The sequence below is a fragment of the Phodopus roborovskii genome, unplaced genomic scaffold, assembly GCF_943737965.1.
Source record: "Phodopus roborovskii unplaced genomic scaffold, PHOROB, whole genome shotgun sequence".
NCBI classification, from domain to species: domain Eukaryota; kingdom Metazoa; phylum Chordata; class Mammalia; order Rodentia; family Cricetidae; genus Phodopus; species Phodopus roborovskii.
Window position 1 is genome coordinate 8454666 of NW_026126602.1, and position 22688 is coordinate 8477353.

The 22688-nt window shown below is 40.0% G+C and overlaps 2 protein-coding genes across 2 annotated transcripts in view; both read right to left on the bottom strand.

Annotated features, from left to right (window-relative positions):
• Positions 1-18418, bottom strand: part of Armc3 (armadillo repeat containing 3) — an 81972-nt gene extending 63554 nt beyond the window's left edge. Inside the window, exons 1-6 of the mRNA XM_051205732.1 lie at positions 18327-18418; positions 15923-15971; positions 9218-9335; positions 6727-6852; positions 697-765; positions 100-275 (exon numbers count right to left, since the gene is read on the bottom strand). Of these exons, the coding sequence (XP_051061689.1) occupies positions 100-275; positions 697-765; positions 6727-6852; positions 9218-9335; positions 15923-15970 (537 nt within the window). The 5' untranslated portion in view covers position 15971; positions 18327-18418. The remainder of the gene's footprint in view (positions 1-99; positions 276-696; positions 766-6726; positions 6853-9217; positions 9336-15922; positions 15972-18326) is intronic.
• Positions 11531-11889, bottom strand: LOC127237441 (60S ribosomal protein L36a-like). The gene has a single exon (XM_051205731.1). It carries the CDS (start codon positions 11887-11889, stop codon positions 11569-11571), a length of 321 nt encoding a protein of 106 aa, XP_051061688.1. The 3' UTR covers positions 11531-11568.
• Positions 18419-22688: the final 4270 nt, after the last annotated feature.

Sequence of the window (22688 nt, forward strand, 5' to 3'; positions counted from 1 at the left end):
GGTTAAAACTAAAACCCAGAGCCTTCTATATGCTAAGCAAGCACTTTAGCTCTAAGTTGTATCCCCATCACCAAAACAGGATTTACAAACTAACCTTACCTGTACCAAGTTATAGATGCATTCAATAGAATTCTTCTTCACATCCGGGTCTGGGCTACTCAGCAGTCTGATGAGTGGCTCCAGTCCACCGTGCTCAAATATCTGTACTTTCCCTGTGTACTCTACCGACATGTTTGCGAGACAAAGACTTGCAAATTCATGGATTACCACTTCTTCTATATATGATAAATAAAAAAGACAAAGTGTTAGCTATTTACAGAAGCTCTGCTTTACAACAGGCTTGAGGAGGGGTGAAATGATGACACACACTTGTGATTCTAGCTGCTTGACAGGCTGGCTTGGAAGGGCTACAGATCCAGGGTTCATTACATTGGTGGTGTACATATGCAAAGCTCTGAATCACACACACACACACACACACACACACACACACACACAGAGGCCTTGGAATCCAAAGCTCCACAAATTTTGCTCATATCACATTTCCTAAAAAGTTCAATATGAGCCACCTTAACTTGAGAGATCATAATAACAACTAACAGTGGATGGCTCATAAGCTCTTTACAATATGTAGTCTAATAAAATGTAAAAAGAAATCAGTTCCATTCTGGAAATAAATGTAGGATGCAAGGTTACCTTCTGGAGCAAGCTGAGCAATAACAGAATTCATGACCTCTAACTCCCTCAACAACTTTTTAACATCACCTGCAAAGGAAGAGACAAAATATGAACGTTTGTTAAAATAACAGAGGCTATGTTAGCTAAGCGTTTGCTGTGGAGGTAGGTGCTTCTGTCTGATTTCATGGGTAAGGATATTGATGTTGAGAACAAAGCAGCAACAAGGAAGTGGAAGTTGCACACCCAGGTCAGATGACTCCACTTGGACAGCATCTAGCCTCTACCTTTTGATCAACACTGAAAAGGATGACAGCAATTGTACTAGATGGACCTAGAACACACCAGAAAATGAACTCACACTGTCCTATAGTTAATATAATAATTTTTTGTTTTGAAATTTTTACACGAGTATTGTATTACATCATTTCTACCTTTCCTCTACCCTCAACTCCTCTCATATCCCCACTTCTTCTCCAATTCATGATCCTTTCTTCTTTAATTACTGGGGAAGGTGCTCTAGCAGGCCTGAGCATGACAAACATGGCTCTGGCAAGCCTTGCCTTTTCCCCATTTCCTCTGTCTTACTAAAAACCATTAGATTATATTTCTAGAGCTAGTCATGAAGGCTGTTCCCTTATTCAGCCTCTTCCTCCTTCTGAGGCCTATTACCAAGATCCAGCTATCAAAGTACTGAAGTCCAGCAATCAAAAGCCCCCTTTTGGCTCACCTGATTAACATGCCCAACCAAATATTCCTTCCCCTCTCTTGATTCTTCCCCCTTTATCTTCATCCTCTATCTCCTCTCTTTGTCTCTTTATTCCCTGTCCTTTTTCCTTCTGGACCAAATAAATCTCCTTTGTGCTGAGAACTTGGTCTTGGGGTGTCGTGTGTGTGTGTGTGTGTGTGTGTGTGTGTGTGTGTGAGTGTGTGTGTGTGTGTGTTGTACATGTGTACAACTTACTGTAACTCATTTGTACATGTGTTTGGAGCTGACTGTATATGAAAACAGATTCATCCCCTCTTGGTGACTTTTCATCTAGGGATCAAGTTTTGTGACTTCTCTCATCCACACTGTCACATTTACTGTCATTGTTATTATGCAAGGTCTTGTTTAGGAAACCATATTGTTGAGATTTCATAGGTACCTGTTCCCTGTCACGTCTAGATCATATTTTGCAGTAGGTGTCTTCGTCTTCTGTTTCATACAATCTTTCTGACCCCTCATCTTCAGTTTTTCCAGTGCCTTCTCAGATGGAATTGGGCATCTATGGTCACTTATTTTCTCCATTTTGATTATTTTTAAGTTCAAGTATCATAAATTAACATATTTTGACTGATACATCCTTGTTGCTTGCACTCAATTTAATTATTGGAAATGTCAAAAGTGTAGAGAGAAATGCATTGGCTTTTGAAGTTCACTTGTCTGTGTTTTCTGTTATATGCCTCTACTTCTTGTCGACTTAACTCCAATTGTTTTGTTTGTTTTGTTTTTTGGGGTTTTATTTTATTTTATTTTATTTTATTTTTTTTGAGGAAAAAAAAAGACACCTTTGTTTCTTTAGTCTTTCAACTTCCGGTCCATTTCCCTTATCTATAAGAGAAGATTAACCCCACTAGAATTGGAGGAATGGTCACTGAAGCAAACTGTCTAGGATGAATTCGTCCTTATTAATTGTTGAATAAGCTTGGCATTCACTAAACACCCTTTCCTGAGGAGTTCAGAGCTGTGGCTTTACTACAATGTGTCAAAATTTCCAATTTCTCTGTTTCTATTGCAAGTGGCAAAGGTGGAGCAAATGGATAGTAACTTTTGTAGGTTCCAGGACCTGCAATGCCCCAAGCTGCTTTGTTGTAGGAAGCAAAGGTAATCCTGAATGAATATGTGTTATTGAGAAGGACCCCGATGCCTCAGCCCCATGGGAACTGAAAAGGCCTCTCCTGGGTCAGGCTCAGGGGGGATTGACAAAGCCTCTCTCTAGCCCATGTGTGAATGCTGACAGAGTTCACAAAAAGCTTTGGCTGTAGTTTTCTAGAGACTGCTCCTCTACAAAAGTCTCCTTTTGAAACTGGCCAAGCCCTTCTCTCTGTACTGTACATAATAAACTTTCTGAGGTTCTGGGTTCATCGGGTAGAAGTTGGTGCCCTCCATCATAGTGAGTACAGCCCAGTTGATCCCAGACTTTCCGTATGATGTTTGTCATTTCTTCAGTCCTATATCAACTCAGTCAGGTTTCCAGCCCAAGCTGTGCTGGACACAGTAAGGGGTGGTATTTATGATCCAATACTGAGTTTTCAAAAGCATTTTATACACTGGTTGACAGGCAACAGCCTCATCATAATGCATAGATCCTTGCAAGGTTCTGGGAACCAAATTCTGTACCCCCTTTCACAGCAAGTGCTGTCCTGATGCCACTCCATGGTTCATAACAATTTTTCTGAAAATTGTACAATTCCTTACCTTTAAATCCTTGGAAAAAAGCCTACTACTTCTGAAATTTTAGATCTCTAAGCACTTTCCATATAATTATATGTATATTCCATATATATGTACATATATATGGAATATATATGTATTCCCTCAGGCACTTCAAAACTTCTTGATGTGACCTTAATGCAGACCGTGTTGTTGGTGCCTGTTCACTTGCAATTGCTTTCTTTCTGTGTGATTGGCAATCACAGAGAAAGCCCATAGCTGCATGTTCCTTTTGGCCTCGGGTGGACATCACACCCCGCTTTGCCAAAACAAGCTAGAAATCTTCATCAGAGAGTCTCATGCTTTGCAATTTAGACCAAATGATCAGAGATTCACAAGAACCACTCCAGAAGAACATCCATCTGCCAAGCCATTCCTCTCTGCTTGATGGATGATTCTAGTTCACTGCAACTCCGTGAACTGGTGACCCAGTTGATGGACTTACTATTCAGATTTTGACACTAGCTCATTCAAAGAATTTAATCCTTTTTCTTGATGTTAAATCAGCAAAAATACACCAGGCAAGCTGCTCTTTCAAGCACTTTCAAGACTTGGTTCCTTCTTTTTCACAGTGAAGTTCCTCAACTATGGCAACTGGATGGAAATTCTGACCCATGCTGGGCCCAGATGAACAGTGTCTGGCTAAGTATGATGCCACCTGCGATTTCTGGTCAAGAGAGATCTGCTAGCCACTGTAATGCCTACTCTAACTTCATCAGATCTGTTTTGATTGCATTTACATTTTAGACTATGTAGTCCCAGCAGGGCTAAAATTCATTATGGTGGTCAGGCCAAACTCATTACAATTCCCCGCCTCAGCCTCTCCAGTACTGACATTACAGATTGGCACCATTATATTAGGCTTGATTACTTTCTCAATATCTTGGTTTTGCCATCTAATTCATTTTTGACCTTCCACCAGTTTACAAACACTTTTCTTCAGCGACTTTGAGTGGTCCAAAGTGCTGGTTTTCTGAGGTTTCCTGACACATGGTTTCTGGTGGACTCTGTGGCCGACTACAACCACTTCAACTCTGGGTGAATTAAACACAACTGGCAGAAGACAGAAGATGGTGGCAGTTGGGCTTTGGACAAAAAAGAAGATCCAGTAAAGTTAACTTCAGTGTCTTTTTTAAATCACTCCAGCTTGGCACAGATACATAGCTCAATGATTTCCAGAAGAGGGAGAAGAGGGAAGAGGGTGAGGAAGAAGAGGAAGACAATGGAGAGAGGAGGGAAAAGAGGAAGTGAAAGAGAAGGGGGAGGAGTAAGCAGAAATGAAGGAGAAAAAGGAGGAAGGAAAGAGGAAGGGAAAGAGGGAAGGGAAGGAGGAGGAGAAACAGAAAAGGAGGTAGAGGAGGAAGAGGCTGTGAAAGGAGAGCTGTTTCTCACATGAAGTTCCATCATCAGCAACCTGTTGAAATGTCCATTTCTCTGCCATGAACACAGTTGTTCGAGGAATATGAAAGCCACAGGAAGGCGCATGGTTTCTAAGAAGCATCCGTTGTTGTTGTTGTTGTTGTTGTTGTTGTTGTTAGACACGCCAGTGATGCATTACTGAGCAATGTGGAGGTGCATTCATTTACAGATTAGCCTGAAGGCATGACTCTCTAAGGATCCAATGGCTTGCTCATCTTCTACCCAAGTTTTCTAGGACTTATGTGACAAATGGAGCTATGGCTGTGAGCATGCTGATTCTCCCAAGAAAAGAGAGCTTCCCTAGCATCTGGGGATATCATGTGTTAGCAACACCATCAAATACAAAATCAATCAAGTCAAAAAATGGTTTTTAAAAATCTAATTCATGAAATCAAAAGAAAAGCCTTTATTACCATAATTGTTCATTACACCAGATATGTGTTCATGAGCTGTCATCCTTAATCAGACCAGAGAACCGGGCACTTACTGGGATCCCGAGGGCAACAGTGCTGTCCCCACTGGATGAGTAGATGTGGTGTGTCCTCCTAGTACTGATTAAAACCAGCTAATAGGTTGGGTCTGGGTCCTGGGAGGTCTCAGAGAACCCCTCACTTAACACCCAATGTGGAAATATTTCTTTAATCAAAAAATTAATTGTGTGTGTGTGCACATGAGTATGTTTGTAAGCATGCATATGTGAATACAGATGCAAGATGATGCCAGAGGCCATGGATTCCCCCTTAATATGAAATAATAGGCAGTTATGAACAACCTAGTATGAGTGCTGGGAACCAAACTCTGGTCCTCTGCAAGAGTAGTATGTACTCTTTACTGTTGAGACATTTCCCCATCCCCTAATTCTTAGTAATTTAGGTTCACAAAATCCTCTATAAACCCATATTGCAATTACTATATCCTGAGCTGGGAATTTTCACCAACAATTTGGAGAGTTTCTCAAGAAATAAATACTTTATATATTAGATGGTAGATGAAAGAATGAGCATGTAAGAAAAATAATAGAAATTAAGAACAAAAACAGGAACAAGTCATTAAAATGTAAATATCTGTGTATATTACATGTTGTCTAGAAAAACTGCCATTTCAGAACAGGAAGGGAAGAATCCATGATGTACCCTGTAGAGGTCACAGCAAAGGATAAAATGATGATCTTAGCAACATACTATAACTGGATACTTGGGTTTATTTCTGTCTACCCTTGTTTGATGGTTGAATTAATTCTCTATGAAGAGTATCACTGAATATTTTTGCAATTACAAAAATGTTGGCTCAAAATACTTTTTGAAACTTTTGTAAGTTACAAAATGTGTGACTAATAAACTACCCTAAAACACAGAGAAATGACTTATGCCTGGACAAACATCCTACACACAAGTAGAGACTACTGTTGTTGGTATGGCTCTGCCAAACTGCTATTCTAAAAAGCAGAAGATCATGTTTTAGATAATACAATGATATTACAATTCTAAATAAATGAGAATACTTCACTCAAATGATAGATCTGATTGAAGATTATTCAACTTATACAATTTGAATTCAATATATACAACTAAATTTTTTGTAAAAGCAATAGTTGGCAATTTCAGAAAGTCACTTTATCAAATATCTACTGTCAGCTTCATAAACTAGGAAATGTATATGAAGCATAACTAACATGTGCAGGCAAATTGCACTATAGTAAGTGGGGGGGGGGCGGGAATCATTTTAAGAGATAATTTTTTTTCCCCTAACCTATTAGACTAGAACATCATCGTTAACCTCGAGGTCAGATTTCCACATCTGTTAAAAATCTATCAAAACAGCAAATCTGGGCCGAATATATGGTTCAGTGCTTAAAAGCCCTTGCTGCTTTTCCAGAGAACCCGAGTTTGATTCCTAGCACCCACATTGGGCAGCTCATAACCACCTGCAATTCCAGCTCCAGGAGATCCAATGCCCTCTTCTGGACTCTACAGATATCCGTACTCACATGCAGATACACACACGATAGACAAACACATCTTTTAAAACTATGCAACCACTTCTTACACTGCACTCTCTTCTTTTGCTGATGTTAAAGTTGGTTTAAATAAGATTTAGACAAATCCCTTAAAGTTAACTTTGAAAGAAGGAGGTCATTTCAAAACATTGTTACTCACTGTTGGAAGCCAGGATACCAAAGATCATTGTAGCATTTCTTCTTACGATTTTGTCTTCGTGGTTAAGCAGTTTGGTCAAAGGCTCCACAGCTCCAAGTTCAAGGAGAGTTGCTTTATTCTCCTCACCTGACACCACAGGTAAAACAAGACTGTGCATGAATGCCTTCCATCTCCATGGGGCTCCCACCCTCTATTTGCCCTTTGCCTTTTCATTGCTCTTTGCTTTCTCACAGAACAAACCTGAGGCCTCTGGTGGGATATTCACTTTCATCTCTCTCTCTCTCTCTCTCTCTCTCTCTCTCTCTCTCTCTCTCTCTCTCTCTCTCTCCCTCTCCCTCCCCCCCCTCTCCTTATCATAGAAGGTAGGATACCTTAGCTGATCCTTCAAAGTTAAATCAAAAATTCAAAGTTAAACAAATCTTGGGGTCTTTACATGAGACTTAGTTGTTGAATATAATTTGCTAGTTTTTTTTTTTTTTTTTCAGATTCCTTACCTTCCTCACCCTTGTTCAAAAGACATACTGCGCTGAAGATTGCCTCGTTTTTTTTTTTTTTTTTTTTTCTTTTTCCAGTTCTCAGTTTCTGCTCACTTTTTATTATTGTTTTCTGTTCCATTAATTTCTTTTCAGATACCTATTATATTTATTACTGACTTTGAGTTTAATTTCTCCTTTACCATTGTTCATTCTTAAAGAAGCTGAAGCTATTAGTCTGTAACTTTAAAAAAATGTGTGTGTGTGTGTGTATTTTGCATGAGAGGGCATACAGATGGATAGAAGTCAGAGAACAGTTGGCTTCTATATGATCTCTAGGGATCCAAACTTGGGCAGAACTTGTACCTACTGAGCCATCTCCAGACCCTAAAACTTGTTCTATAACAATAGTGCAATACATTTTTCTCTAAACACTCATTTAACAGTGTTCTTCAGATTTTCGTAGATTGCTTCAATTTTCACTTTCATCCCCCTTTTTCACTCACTAGTTACGTAGGAGTGTGTTTCTTACCTTCTGAGTATTTAATTATGATTAAATATGTGATTACCCAGAATAGGTGGTATGATAGATTTCTAATGTGATTTCCTCTGTGGTATGGAGTTACATTTTTCAATAGTTTAGAATCCCTTAAAACTTGCTTTATCTTCTTTTATGCCCCACATTGCAGTTTATTGAGGTATCTGTAAGATACTCTTGAGAAATAACATTCACTCTACAGTTCTTTGAGAGCTCTGTCAATACTAGGTTACATTCATTAGTATCGATGGTCAAATCTTCCACATTCTTACACTTGTGGTCTATTTATTCTTTCATTTATTGATAAACATTGAATCCTCTCTCTGGGGAGTGTCTATGGATGCTTATCTCTGCTCGTAATACCAGCTTTACGAATTTGGAAGGTCCTTTAGGTCCTTAGTTAGGGAAGATTTTCTGCAGCCTTCAGATTATTTGACCTCTTTATCATAATGAAATGACCTCTGGTCACTTTACTGTTTATTTTTCTTATATTACTATAACAACTCCAGGTTTATTTTGTTTAGTCTTTTCATGAGCTATCTCTTTTCATCTTTTATTTGAGCCTTCATATTTCTTGAAGGCAGTATGTAGTTTGGTTTTGATTTTTTAATTCAATACAACAGTCTCTCCAAGTTGTTAAATTTTATTTTAATGGAATTTTATTCAGCTTTAAATGAAGATGAAACTATAAAATTAACATGAAAATGGACAGAACTAGAAAACTGTAAGAAAGACAAATACTGTTCTCTCTCTCCCTCTCTTTTTTCTCTCCCCCCACGTCTCCCCTATGTGGATTGTAACCTCTAATCGTTAAAACTGCACATCCAAGTGGGAGAAATACGGGTAAAAGCAAGGAAACTAGAAAAGGGTCAATGACACGGGCAAATGGAGGCTCTAAGGGAGGGAGTATGGAACACAATGGAACAAAGTGGAAATGGAGAATATTGGGACTGAAAGGGTGCTGTATGGAAGGGATCATGGAGATGGGGGTGGTGGCAGCTTTGAATTTAACTCTTCAAATCAATATTGTTTGTACACAGGGATATTTATTTTATGCTTTGGGTTATGATCCAATGCAAGTTTATCTTATTGCTCAAATGGTGGCTCCCTTTGTTTCTGTGGTGTTCATTATTATTAATTGATTGATTGAGTGAGTCATCGAGACAAGGGTATTTGTTACATAGCTCAGGCTAGCTTCGCATTTACAATCCTCCTGCCTCCAAATCCCCAATCCTGAGATGGCAGGCATGTGTCACCGTGCCTGACTCCTATGCTTTTTCCCACTACAGGGTGGTCTAAAGGACTGTTCCATGCTGTGACCAACCCATGGAAGCTGAGTAAATCATGCAGGAAGGGACCCTGCCTTCAAGTTGGGTGGTAATGTTGTTCACTTGGGGAGTAAGCTACTTACTAGTGAAGAAAGTGTCTGGTGGGTAGTAAATAGAAATATGATAGAAAGATAAACTGAAAAGATCCAAACCTTTCAGAGCGAACTTATAAATGGCTTCACAAGCTTTGGCTAAGATCTCCTCCTCTGGAGAGTTGAGCATTAGCACCACAGTGGCTGCTTTCTTGCTTTCAATTGTGAGTGGGTCGAACTGAAATGCAAAAAGAAGAGTAACCAGGGTCACACACAATTCTCAAATGTCACATAAAAATGAACAGTGGCTTAACATTTAAAGAGGCCACAATCCCACAAAAGAATACGGATGCCTCCTAGTAGCTGAAATGGAAAGTGCCTACTTCAAAAAGAAATCCCTGGGGCCAGCGAGATAGCTCAGTCATTAAGAGCACTGGATGCTCTTCCAGAGGACCCAGGTTCAGTTTCCAGCATCCGCATGGTGGCTCATAATTTCTGTAATTCCTCTTTCCAGTGGATCTGATGTTGTTTTCTGACCTCTGTGGACACTACACGTATGTGGCGTACAGACACCCATGCAAGTGAAACGCATGTACATATAGAATAAAATTAAAGAAACAGTCTTAAAGACTACTGACAGCTCTCTCATTCCCTGAGAACATGGGAAGAGAGGAAAGGTTTAGAGTCACAGATGAGGTTTCTCATCTTGTCTCAGACAAGTTCCTGAAGCTTCTAGAATGCTGCTTCCTTTTTCTGTGTTCTAGGGAATAATAGTACATGTGTGGAATAATCAAGGAAGGGTTAGAGAGGTTATGATGAAGCACTTAATACATTTTCTGGCACATCACAGATGCTCACTAAAATAAACATATATTACCATTATTCTAAGCCCTCACGCAAGCATCCTTGAATACATCTGGTGCCCTGTCTCAATATGTCCATTGCAACTACTGGGTTCTTTAATGGAAAAGCAAGAATAACGTATGTGAAACAAAGACAACGATGGGGAAAGTGTATATAATAAGATACAAACTTGAGTATGTCCCGGAAAGGGGTAATGGTAGCATAGCACAGTGGAAACCTGTAGGAATCTGAGACCTGTGTCATGCTGAGTCTGGACAATTCTTGTGTAGCACTAGCAAGCAAGACAAAATTCATAGCATTGGTGTTTTCTGTGGGAAAACTGATTATGAAGCTGTTTTCTTCCATTTCTAGAGACAGATGGAAGGAGGAGTTCTGTTTATGATACAGGCAAATAAATTTCCAAGTGTTAGTTTGTTCTTTGGGCTGACCCTTCCTATTTGAACATCTTAGTATGTTTGGGTATAAGGTCATCTGTTTCTGGTGTGATTTCTCCCTGAAAAAAACATCCATTGGCCTATTCATTTCCCCAGATTCTTATTCACTCTCTCTCTCTCTCTCTCTCTCTCTCTCTCTCTCTCTCTCTCTCTCTCTCTCTCTGTGTGTGTGTGTGTGTGTGTGTGTGTGTGTGTGTGTGTGTGTTACATGAGAGGTCAAAGGACAACTCAGAGGAATGGACTGGGTTCTCTCCTTCAATCATGTGGATCCTGGGGATTCAACTGTGGTCATCAGGCTTGGTGGCATGCACCTTTATCTGCAAATGCTTTTGCCAGGTTTTCAACATTTATAAAGAGGTTCTATGTCTTAACACCAATGTAAAAAAGATGAGTGACTGCCTGTAACCCCAGTGCTGGGGAGGCAGACACAGGAAAATCCCTGGGACTTTCTGACCAAATCAATGCATTCCAGGTTCATTGACAAACCTATCCCCAAAAAAATCGAAGGTGAAAAATAATTGGAGTAAATATCTGATGTTGGCCTCTAGCCTTCAAATTCATTAACAACACATGAACAAGCTTCTAGACACAGGAGGAGGGGAGGGAGGAGACAGAGAGACTGACTCACTTCTGGCTTAATGGCAAGTGTGTAGTTAACTTCACAAGAAAGCACCTTGGTTTTCCAAAGTAATCCCATGATTTTGCAATCCTACCATCAATATACCTGTATCCAGCACAGACTGTCTGCTTCATTAGGCCTTCTTTGTCTCAGCATTGCTTTATAGAATATGTATATTGATTTTTGGTAAACATATCGTGTTTACATATTTTATCTTTATGCAATGGAATAACCCATTTTTCTTTGTATTTCAAATATTTGTGTTATTAAGAACATTTTCTCCTTAAAAATGATTTTTTTTTTACCAATTTGAAATGTCCACTCTTTTCTTTGACAAAAGTCTTTGTTCTGTAATTATACTTTGTTTGATGCACAGACACTTATGATTAGTGTCTGCATGCTATGTATATCCTTCTGTTTCCACTCTTAACCTGTATGTATCCATGTATTCTTTTTTTTTTATTATTTTGATAGTTTCAGTTTATTCCCTCCCAAAAGACCAACCACAATCAAATGAGGTGAGTTTCTTTTATTGTCTTCATAACAAGATCAGCTTAGAACTGGATCACTTGGCCCTTTCTCTTCTTATCACCTCCCATTTCAAAATGCTTGCATCTCTTAATAGCCAGCACCCACTTAGATCTGCAGTTAGGCTCAACACACTCAAGCCTCAGCACAATCTTCTTTGTAGTTTTAGCCTTTTTTCGGAAAATGGGCTTAGTCTGCCCACCATATCCACTCTGTTTCCTGTCATAACGCCGCTTTCCCTGGGCATACAAAGAGTCCTTGCCCTTCTTGTACTGCATCACTTTATGGGGCTGGTGCTTGCCACATTTCTTGCAGAATGTCCAGCAGGTCTTAGGAACATTCACCATGTTGGCAGGAGCGATATCAGCACAGAAAGAAAGAGGGAAGGCCAGCGACCATCCATGTATTCTTAAAGGGGTCTCTTTTTTTGCCTTTCTATCCTGCTGAGCTCTTCTTAAAAGTTTCTTGAGTTTTGTCTTTTCATTAAATTTGACAATCTCTCACCTTAAAAACAGTTCACTATTTATATATAGTATGATTACTTATACGGTTAGTTTTATTGACCATCTTGCTGTTTTTTTTGGCAACTGTTCTTTTTTGGTAACTGAATTTTTTTTAGCTTCCTACTTTATTTCCTCTAATGGCTTATTGATTGTTTTCCTGTTATGATTCGCATTTTTTCATCCTTAATTATTTTTGTTGGTGGCTTAATGTTGTGAAAACTATGTAGTTGAGTGTATAGATCTTTTTCCTTGGTAATGGGGCAACAAGACTCTCTTACCAACAATATGATTCCCAGACTCATCTCATGTGAGCTCTAAAGATCATTCAGTTCATAGCTTTTTAGTAGTTTTTTGTTTTGTTTTGTATTTTCAAGACAGGGTTTCTCTGTGGCTTTGGAGGCTGTCCTGGAACTAGCTCTTGTAGACCAAGCTGGTCTCGAACTCACAGCGATCTTCTGATCTCTGCCTCCCCTTCTGAGTGTTGGGACTAAAGGCCTGCACCACCACTGCACGGCCTCTTTTTAGTAGTTTATGCACGGCATTTCTCATGTATTGTTCCACCCAGACAGCTTAGAACTTAAAGTCTCTGGGGGGAGACATTAACCAGACTTCTCTGCTGTTGGCCCTTCCTAGTTGGCTCTCTGTGCTATAGATTCCAGGCAACACTTTCTAATCAGATCTCTCTTACTTTAAAACAAAGACCAAACTTTCTTTAGATACTATTCTCCCCATGCCCTTCCTTCCCTTTCATGGTAAAGAACATGGTAAAATGTGTCTTTTCTCCATTTCTACTGGCTGCACACATCTCAGCTGAACTTAACTTTCATCAGACTCCAAAGGAATCACTTCTAAGGCTACCACCAGTTACCACAATGTCACCCACCACTGACCATTTCATGTCTTTCCTTAATGACATCGAAGCTGTGGATCCCCTGTTTTGTTGGGCCTCCTGAGTTCAGTATGTGGACTAAAGGTGACTTATCTGGGAACTGCCTTCTCATATCAGGAAACCTCAACCAATAACTGGCTTCAAAAGATACGTTCTATCATTGAAATCTCAGGCAAATGTGTCCAGAGTTTCTGCATCACCTTCACAAGGCTTCCCAACTGCCTGACATTCTCTGAGGATTACAGTTGAGATATCTGAGACTTCAAGCAGTTTCCCAGCATTCCAGCTGCCTATGCTCCCCACCCGCTCACACTCAGACACTCAGAAAAGACTTACCCCATTTCAGATCGTTAACTTTCTAATATATCTCTTCCTCTTTTCTTCTCTCCTCCTCTTCCTATCCCCTCTCCTTCCCTCTCTTTCTTTTTCTTTATGTGTGCTGTGTACATGTTAGTAGGAGTGCATCTGGAGGCCAGGGTTTAAGTTTCTTTTATTAATCAGTTTTCACCATTCTGTTCCTTTTTTGGAAACAGGGTGTTTTTACAATCCACCCAAAGTTCACTGATCTGACCAGCCTGGCTAGCCATTGAGCTTCAGGGTCTGCCTGTCCCCGCCTCCTCTCGTGTCTTCCTACCCAGTACTGGGGCTCCATATGAGAGTCACCTTTGTGGGTTCTGGGGATCTGAATTCAAGCCCTCACGTTTGTGTGCCATCACCAACTGAGACTTCTCCCAAGCTCCCTTTCTTCCTCCCACCCTTTTTCTTTTGACATTAGCTCCCACTGCATTGCCCATATTGGCCTTGAACTCCCAAACTCAAGCAACCCTTCTGCCTCAGCCTCCAGAGTAGCTGAGACTACACTCATACCATAGAGTACTAAATCTCAATTAGCATTTGGATATTTTAAAACTGGTTTTATAGACACGCGGCGAACTTCTCAGTGATCACATGTGGGAATGCTATGATAACTGCTTTCCTCGCAGAGGTGTAGTAATACAAATCCATTGAAACAAGAATGATAAACAAACACCATTTAACTCCTCCTGGAGGTTTAGTCAACACACTGATATGTTGCTGTGCCTTCCAGTCATCATTAGGAACAAGGCAATGTAGATTATGAGACGAATAAAGGAAGATGGAGGCCATAAGAGCCACACTCTAAAGAGCCTGCTCTGCAGTAGAAATGCCAGTGCTTGGCAGACCGCTGATGTTCTTGGCATGGTATTTGTTTCTCCTGCAGGGCCTACAGCATGATAGTAATTTTTTATTTAAAAAGGTGCTGAGAATAAAATGATGGCTGTAACAGAATGCCGCATGACTAAATAAATAATACTGAGCTGTAATCACATAGCCCATCTGCTTCCCGACGAGGCAGTCAGTCACCAGCAAGCTTGTTGTGAAATTACAATGTCACGCTCTGTATAAAATGAGTGGTGAGCAAACCAAAATTACACAGAAAGAATGGATGTAAGAAGAAGCACCTGGCTAACTCAGCTTTTTAAGGTCAGTCTGCTGAGAGACCAGAGGTGTACAGAGATAGTCTGCCAGCTCTGTGAAGGAAATACCACCCTACAGAACTTCAGAGACAGTGATGTTCCTCATTTTGCCTTTCCAATATGGTGCACACAGGCCACACTTGTTTGCTTTGCTTTTATTTTTTTCTTTTGAGATAGTGTCTCATGGTGTAGCCGAGGTTAGCCTTAAAGTACTGAGCCTTCCTCAGCTTCTGGAGTCCTGATCATGTAGGTACACACCACTACACCCCATTCACATGTGGTTCTGGGGCACTTGGAGTGGAAGCTAGTGCTTGACACTATTCTAAGCATCTGATGCTGTCCAGTGCTCATAGTTGGGAATGAGTATTCATTCCTCTGAGGTATTCGTCCTCCCTGAACCATGTAGAGGTCTTGAAATGTACCCAATGCACAAATGAGAGTAAGTGGTTAGTAGAGTAGCTTTCATCATAACTCAATTTTAAAGTATCATATATGTCGGTGGATGTGTGTGTGTGTGTGTGTGTGTGTATGAGAGAGAGAAAGAGAGCAGAGTCATGTGGATTCCTACAACAACAGATACTATTTATTGCATTATATGTCAAGCACTGAGAACGTCATATAATTTATTTTGTACTAATAATATAGCAATCCAAATGAGTTGGAGAGTGTAGCTTCCATTTCAAAGATAAAGAAAACAGAAACAGTTTGGCCATATATGGCAACTTGGTCAAAGTGGTAAATGTAGTTTGTAAGGAGCCATGGTGAGACAAAGCTTCCAGCCTTGACCATAATGCCTGAACTTGGAAGACAACTTTCTGCAGTTCTTTCCAATTCTTGCTAACTTTGGAATTCCTCATTTTTGTTTGTATTCTGTCTGAAAAAAAAAAAGACTCCAAAGGCAGTATCATCCAAGGTCATTTCTCATCATATCATAGACTTTTGGTGACTGATTAAAGTGAGCATATAAACCATGCATTTAGGAGAGAAAGGGGCCATGTTTGTGCTTAATATGTGGAAGAGAGGGAGTCAATTACCCCAGAGTACTCTCCAATTGACCAATATGGGCCATCTGAGGTCCAAGACCATCAGCAGATGCCATATACAAGTATGTAAGTACTGCAGCATAACTTCTCTTTATTTTTTGAAGACCCTCTGGGATAATTCCTATTAATGAGAGGCTAGTGAATATAAATTTGAAGTATTTAAAAGAATACAATGAAACAAACTATCCATTAACTAGACTGCAAACATGCTATCTACATACTAGAAAAGCTAGTAATCACTGTTTAATTGTGCTAATTATATAATAACAACATTGTAAATGTTTGTTTATATTCTGGTTAGGTTTCTCTGACTAATATTATCCTTAGTCAAAGTTTGGACCTCTGCCACCATGCATTCTTGTATACCGCGGGACTTGCCAAACTGTCGGAACAATTTATTTTTAAAACTGGTGGTTAAAGTGTTGTTGGTATTTGCACCAGAAACTTACCACATCCTTAGGGGGAGGTTCAACTTCCTTCTTTATCTTTTTACCCATCCTAGAAAAACAGAGACAAAAAAAATATGATTTTCACATAGTAATTGTGTACATCCTCCATCTCTCAGTTCTATGCTCTGGGAGGAGGGCTGACTTCTTCTTCAGATCTTTGCCCAATTAAGGCATGCTATTCATGTAGGAATTACTGCAAGTGCACAAACTGTTATATATGTCCCTATTGGAAGCCCCAATTTTCGAAGAACTTATTGATAAGGTTGTTGAACCCAGGTGTCTTGTTCAGTTTAGAAATGTGACCATATTTGTGACCTAACTTCTGACTAAATGAGCAATAGCACAACACATTTACACACCACATATGTTGGGCTTGAGATTAAGTCTCTGAGATCCACATGACATGCCACAAAGCAGGCATTATGAAAATCATCGGTTCTATTTTTCCTGTGAGTACTACTTTTGTAAAAAGAGGAGGAATTTACGAATCTTAAGAATGTATCTCAAGATGCATGAAATTCCCAGAGAGGGCATTCAATGCCAGGATTAGTTCAAACTGTTTGTCACAAGTCAAAAGCTGCTCCTGGTCTTAGAGACACAGAGCAGAATGCATTGAATGCATTAAAGGGCTACATAATCACAGTAACTCAGAGGCTTTTGAAGGACATCAATTTCATATGACTAAATTGAATTGTAAGGCCTGTGAAGAACTGGGCAGGCTTATCCTTTTCTGGGGTACCTTATGCCTTATTCAGTATAATAAATGTTAAAAGATATCACATTTTCCATTAAATATAATTATGTAAGAAATATATTTTAGATTTACTTATTTTATGTTTGGGGGTGTTTTGCCTTCATGTGTGTGCACTATGTGTATGCTAGGTGTCTGAGGAATCCAGAAAAGGGTGTTGGTTCCCTGAAACTGGAGTTACAGACTTGTGAGCCACAATGTGGGTGAGAAGAACCAAACATGGTCCTCTGCAAGAACAACAAATTCTATTAACCACTAAGTCATCTCCATCTCTATGGCCCCTAAAGTTTCAGCATGATTTGCTTTTGAAATTACTTAGTAACTAGTATGGATACTTGAAAATTCTTACAAAATGAGAAAACTGTTTTCAAATGTATGTATATGTAATATAAATAAAACACCAAAACACTAGTTTTTAATTTTTCTTTCATATATTAGAGCAAACATTTTTCTCAAATCTCAAATGTCCATATACACTTGAGGGGCTATGGCCCCTTGACTTTGAGCCTGTTTCATCCAGAAAGACACATAGACATCATTCCAGAACACTGAGAAACTGTCATAGAGTCAACCTCTAGCTCTGGGGGGGTAAGTTCATAGGTCAAGATAAGTTCATAAGGAAATCTTAGTTATAGCAGCAACTGCTATATATAGAACCCTAACAATTCCTTCTGAAGAACATTCAGGAAACAAGTTATACCCACACAAATTTGTTTGGAGTTTTCTCAGTTGGCTTCATATAATATCTCCTACTCCAGGGTAGTGTCTTGAACAATAGAACAATGGAGGGTGCCAAAGATAGACACACAACATTGCAGTCGTGGAAAGGGTGCTGGGCAATACCATGTGGTCAAAGGTGGCTGAAATCTCACTACATTGGTATAGCTCTTTTAAGGGACAGGAGTAGATCACTGGTATAGGTGGGAGCAATTAGCCACACACACTAATATTTTTTCCTCATGGAAACTAGGCATTTCACTGTAGAGAATTTGGAAAACAAAGAAAAGCACAATGAAAAAAGAAAATTCACCCAAAGATAAGCTCAGGTAGATTTGTGTTATTTTGATATCGTGTGTGTGTGTGTGTGTGTGTGTGTGTGTGTGTGTGCGTGCTTTCTACAATACTTTCTACCATCTTTCCTGAATTCTACTGTCTATTGTCAATTGCCTTACCTGGGGCCATTTTCCTAAGAAATTCTTAAAGGGCAAGTTCAACACATTACCATCTCCATTTATCTTCCTATCATCTTCAGTGGATCAGCATATAATTTAAATAATGCTTTCAAATCCATTACTCATCTAGCCTCCCATTTCCAATTTTCTGGAATTATGGGACAAGGCTGCAATGAACATCTTTGGACATAAAAAAAACTCATCCACCTCTCAGTTCCTTTTGGAACATAAATATAGCAGGAAGATATTGGGCTGCACGGGTACTACGCTCATTAAACTGATTATGACTATGGGTTTGGATTAAAATTGTAACTTTCATAGCCACATCATATCCCTATTTGTCATTTGTATCCTCCTCCACTTACTGCCCCCTCAATCTCTGAGTTTCAGATGTTCCCTAAGGCAGAAACTGGCTTTGAGCAGAATTAAAGCAGCAGAGGAGGGCTGGAGCAGGTAGGGCCCCATTTCAAGAGTCGCTTACAGTCAAGTGACCAGGATCTCAGACCCTCACGTCCCTCTTGGAGGCTAGGTTCCTGCCCCCTGTCAAGTTCAGGATACCGTTGGTAACTGCCAGTGATGATAGGTCAGGTGTCCCTTCCCTTTGTCCCAGCGGTTCCCACCGAATGCCACAGTTGGCTCAGTCCTCCCGTCCTGGGTCTCTCCAACCCTCAGGGCAGGTCAACAGCCAGGTCTGCCTTTACCTGCATGGAGTCCCTAAGAGCAGTGGCTTGCTACAACTAACACACTGTACCGGCCTCTGCCGATCAGTGTTGTTCCTGGTTGCTAGGCAACGCGGGGCTGCGCCTGCGTACTCTGCCAGAATTGGCTCTTAAGCTCCAAGGCACCTATTGTCCAGTGCCCAGGCCATCAATCCTGCAGGAACCTTAATCAGGCTGTGACAAGACTAACAAGGCTCAAAATCTCCTCCTCCTCTCTCTCTCTCTTCCTCATCTTCAGATACCATTTTAATGGCCCAAATAAAGAAGATCTTATTTGCTCTCTTGCCCTCTGCCACCACCACCCCTCCCCCCGCCCCCAGCCATATTCAGCAAAGAAGCCATCAGTTAATTGGAGCCTCCTTTCTGGTTCCTTCCCATGTTTCCTGCCACCACAGTCCATACCACCGCGTTTGGCCTTGCAGGTAGTGACTCTGGGTTTCCCTCCCAGTTTTTCTTCTATACAGATGTACTGACCCTCCAGAAATCATTGTTCTGGTCTTGTCCCTCCACTGCTCAAATGTCTGCTGCTCTCTTCAAAAAAAAAAAAAAAAAAAAAAACCACAAGAAAACCCCTGAAGACTGGCTGCCCATTCTATCCCATTTCCACTGCCAACCTCTCTATTCTTTTTCTCCAATTTCCACACACTTCCTCCAAAAGCTTCTTCCCATTCTATCCCATTTCCTTTCCCAGCAATGCCTTTCTAAGTACCTTTTATCTGCCAGGCTATATGCAACTCGCAGAATACTCTTTCATTTCTACCTAACTCAGCCTCAGCCTGACCCTTCAGTTGCTTTTAGGAGACAATCTCCCCAGCCCTTATATTTTTAGACTCCATCTCCCACCTGTCCTCCTTGTTACTTCAGCCCTAACAGTAATGGATGCTTCTTACACGTGCTATTTTATTTCTATATTCTCTTCCCGCTATTTTAGTCACCTAACAACCAGATTTTTACGTATTTAACGATTATTTCTATCAAGGTATTTATGATCTATTATCTCATGTGATTTCTGAATGTTGGTTAGACCTTGACTAATATCTTACTATCCATTAACTTCCTTTCTTTCAGCCCCCCCATATGTATATAAATATAATAATCTCTTCTTTCCCTCACAAGAAAATAAAAACAAAATCAGAATTTTCTTCAGGGTCTAGCAAAATGGCTCACCAGGTAAAGGCCCTTACGATGAAAGCATGGAGACCTGACTTTGCTCGCTGGAATGCACATAACTGTAGAAGGAGAGAACCAACTCCATGAAGTTTTCATCTGACCTCATATATGTGCTGTCATACATGCATTGCCCTCACACACACACACACACACACACACACACACACACACAGAGAGAGAGAGAGAGAGAGAGAGAGAGAGAGAGAGAGAGAAGGAAGGAAAGAGAAAGAGAAAGAGAATAAGTAATAAAAATTGAAAAACTTCATTCATCTTCATTGCCGAGCTTTCCATTATTACAATAGCAAAATACCTGAAACAATAAATATAAAAAGGTAGATTCAATTTTAATCTTGGTTCCGGAGATGCCATCCTTTGGCTAGGGCAGTACATCATAGAGGAGCACATTAAGAGCAAGACAGTACCTGTTGTGTGGCTCAGCCCTAGCACACACCTTTAATCTAAGAGCTTTCTGCTTGAGTATTATAAACAGAATTTAATAAAGTCAACCATAGGTTGAGAGGTGGAGCAAGCAACCAGTTGAAAGAAAAAAAAAACATAGAGTGTAAGAGGAAGTCAGAAGAACAGATACAGAGATGCACAGGGAATAGAAGGGAGAGACATCCATTAGGAGGAGTTTCTGTTTGAGATGTAGGAGAAAGCTCTCTTTCTGGGATGTGGGCTGAGAAAGAAGCAGCTGGGTGCTTTCTCTGCCCCTTTGAGCTAGCACGTTTTCACCCCCAGCATCTGGCTTCTGTGTCTATATTGATAAAATCAAAACATACAGAGACTTAGTTAAAGACAACAGGGTCCCACTAACAGCCACCTCTAAAAGGTCCATGGGCTCCTCCAATAACTTGACATCCTGGGGACCAAGTTTTGAACCCATAGGCCTTGAGGAACACTTATAAATACCATAAAAACCCATGTCTCTTGCCATTCAATTACCTCTTTGCTCCTGTTCATGGCTCTCCAGGAAAGTAGCTTGCACCATATACTTCCACATTTTAAACTTTTCATTCAAGTCTGTTTTTGTCCCCCAACACCAACATTGCTTAAATTCATAGGATGCTTATTGGTCTTTGTGTTTTCTGATATTGCTGTGCCCATGACATTCTCAGCGCTCTTTTTGGAAACTTCAGGCTTTTTGTGCTATCCCTTGATCCTTCTGGTTTTAGAACCATTATTTAAGGTCTTTTTTATACTCTCATACAGGTTGTTATTTTTCAGCATTATGTTCCTGACTCTCTCCCACATTATATGATTGGGAGGAGGTGATCTTGCTTTTATCTGTGACTTTAATCATTGTCCCTCTCCACAGCTCCTCATCTTACTTTGATAAAGAACTCTAGGTTCAAATGTCCTCTCCCTTGCTGCATAGTTCTACCTGATATTCATAGGCATCTTAAATATCAACAAGATTCACCTAAATGCATACTTTCCCTGGTTCTTCTATTTGTCTAAGGCAGAGATCTAGGGTTTCAAGCCCTTTGGGTTTTGAACAGCATTTTTACAGGGGTGGCATATCAAATATCCTGCATATCAAACATTTACATTATAATTCATAACAGTAGCAAAATTACAATTATGAAGTAGCAATAAGAATAACTTTATGGTTGGGGAATCACTACAGCGTAAGGGACTGTATTAAAAAGTTGCAGCATTAGAAAGGTTGGGAACCACTGGTCTAAGGTCACCAGTTTCCTCATAGCCGCTCATACATAAAGCCTGAAACTCATTCTCCTTCATGCTCATGCTCAGATATCAGATTTTCAATTTCCCGGATTTACCTTTTTACTCCCACAACCTATGATCAGAATAAAGCCATTCTTTTCCTGGGCTCATTTACAAGTCTTTCCATGTCTCTAGTCCTGGAGCCTGGCCCTTGCTTCAGCTGCTCTTTTCCAAGATGATCAAAGTCACCGTTGTAAGATGTAAGTCTAATTAGCTTTTCTTTCTCTTTGCTGTCTCCCACTACCTCAGGATGGCTTGCAGCATGATTGGCATTCAAAATTCTCAAACACACAAAGATAGGTTTTGCCCTTCACTCCCTTATTTGGCCTCAACATCACTTACTCATTTTTCATGTCTATGGTCATGATTTCTTCCAGAAAGTCTTCACCAGATTCTCCAGGCACCAGAAAACATTCCCCATCTTACACCATTGTTCCATATTATGAATGTGCTAGCTCCATTATTTTCATATGACATGAAAAGCAGTGTGTGAGAGTGCGTACATGTGTGTGTGTCATTCTGAATGTCTTCAAAATGTACATTTGGGGAATATTTATCTTGATCCAGAGAGTTATGAGTGGTTAATGTGACTCATTAAGTCCCACCTTAATCTTAGGAGGTATGAGTGAAATAATTGGTATAAGGTCATTTTTCTAATAAATGGCAAAGACAGACTTGAATTGAAGTTGGCTTGACATTTTTTATTGCCAGGTCCTGAACTAATACATCATAACATAGGTCCTGAAAACACAGTATTATAACAAGTCATAAAGAGAATTTTATGCAATAATTTAAATTGCTCTTTTGATCTTTTCATAGACTTTCTCTTGACTCAATATGCTTTTATTTTCATTTTTTGGTCATGTTTATTTAAAAACACACAGTTGGTGAGCTTTGACAAGGGTTTACAGTTGTGTGAGCCACTGCCACCATGAACACAGACCATTTCTGTCATCTCAAGTATCCTTCGTGCTTCTTTGGCATCAAACCTGTCTCTTCAACCTACTTCCCTGGAGGCACTACTTTTTTCTCCCCATATATAATTTTTCTCTTTCTAGAATGTCTTGTAAATGAAACCATACAGCATGCAGCCTTTTCTGGGTGGGTCCCTTTAATCTACCACCATGTTGTTAAGGATTGTCCCTGGTGTCTCTTCATCATTGATTAGTGCTATTGAACCTCATGTATGACTGCTGAATGTTGATCCAATTATTTTCTAATCT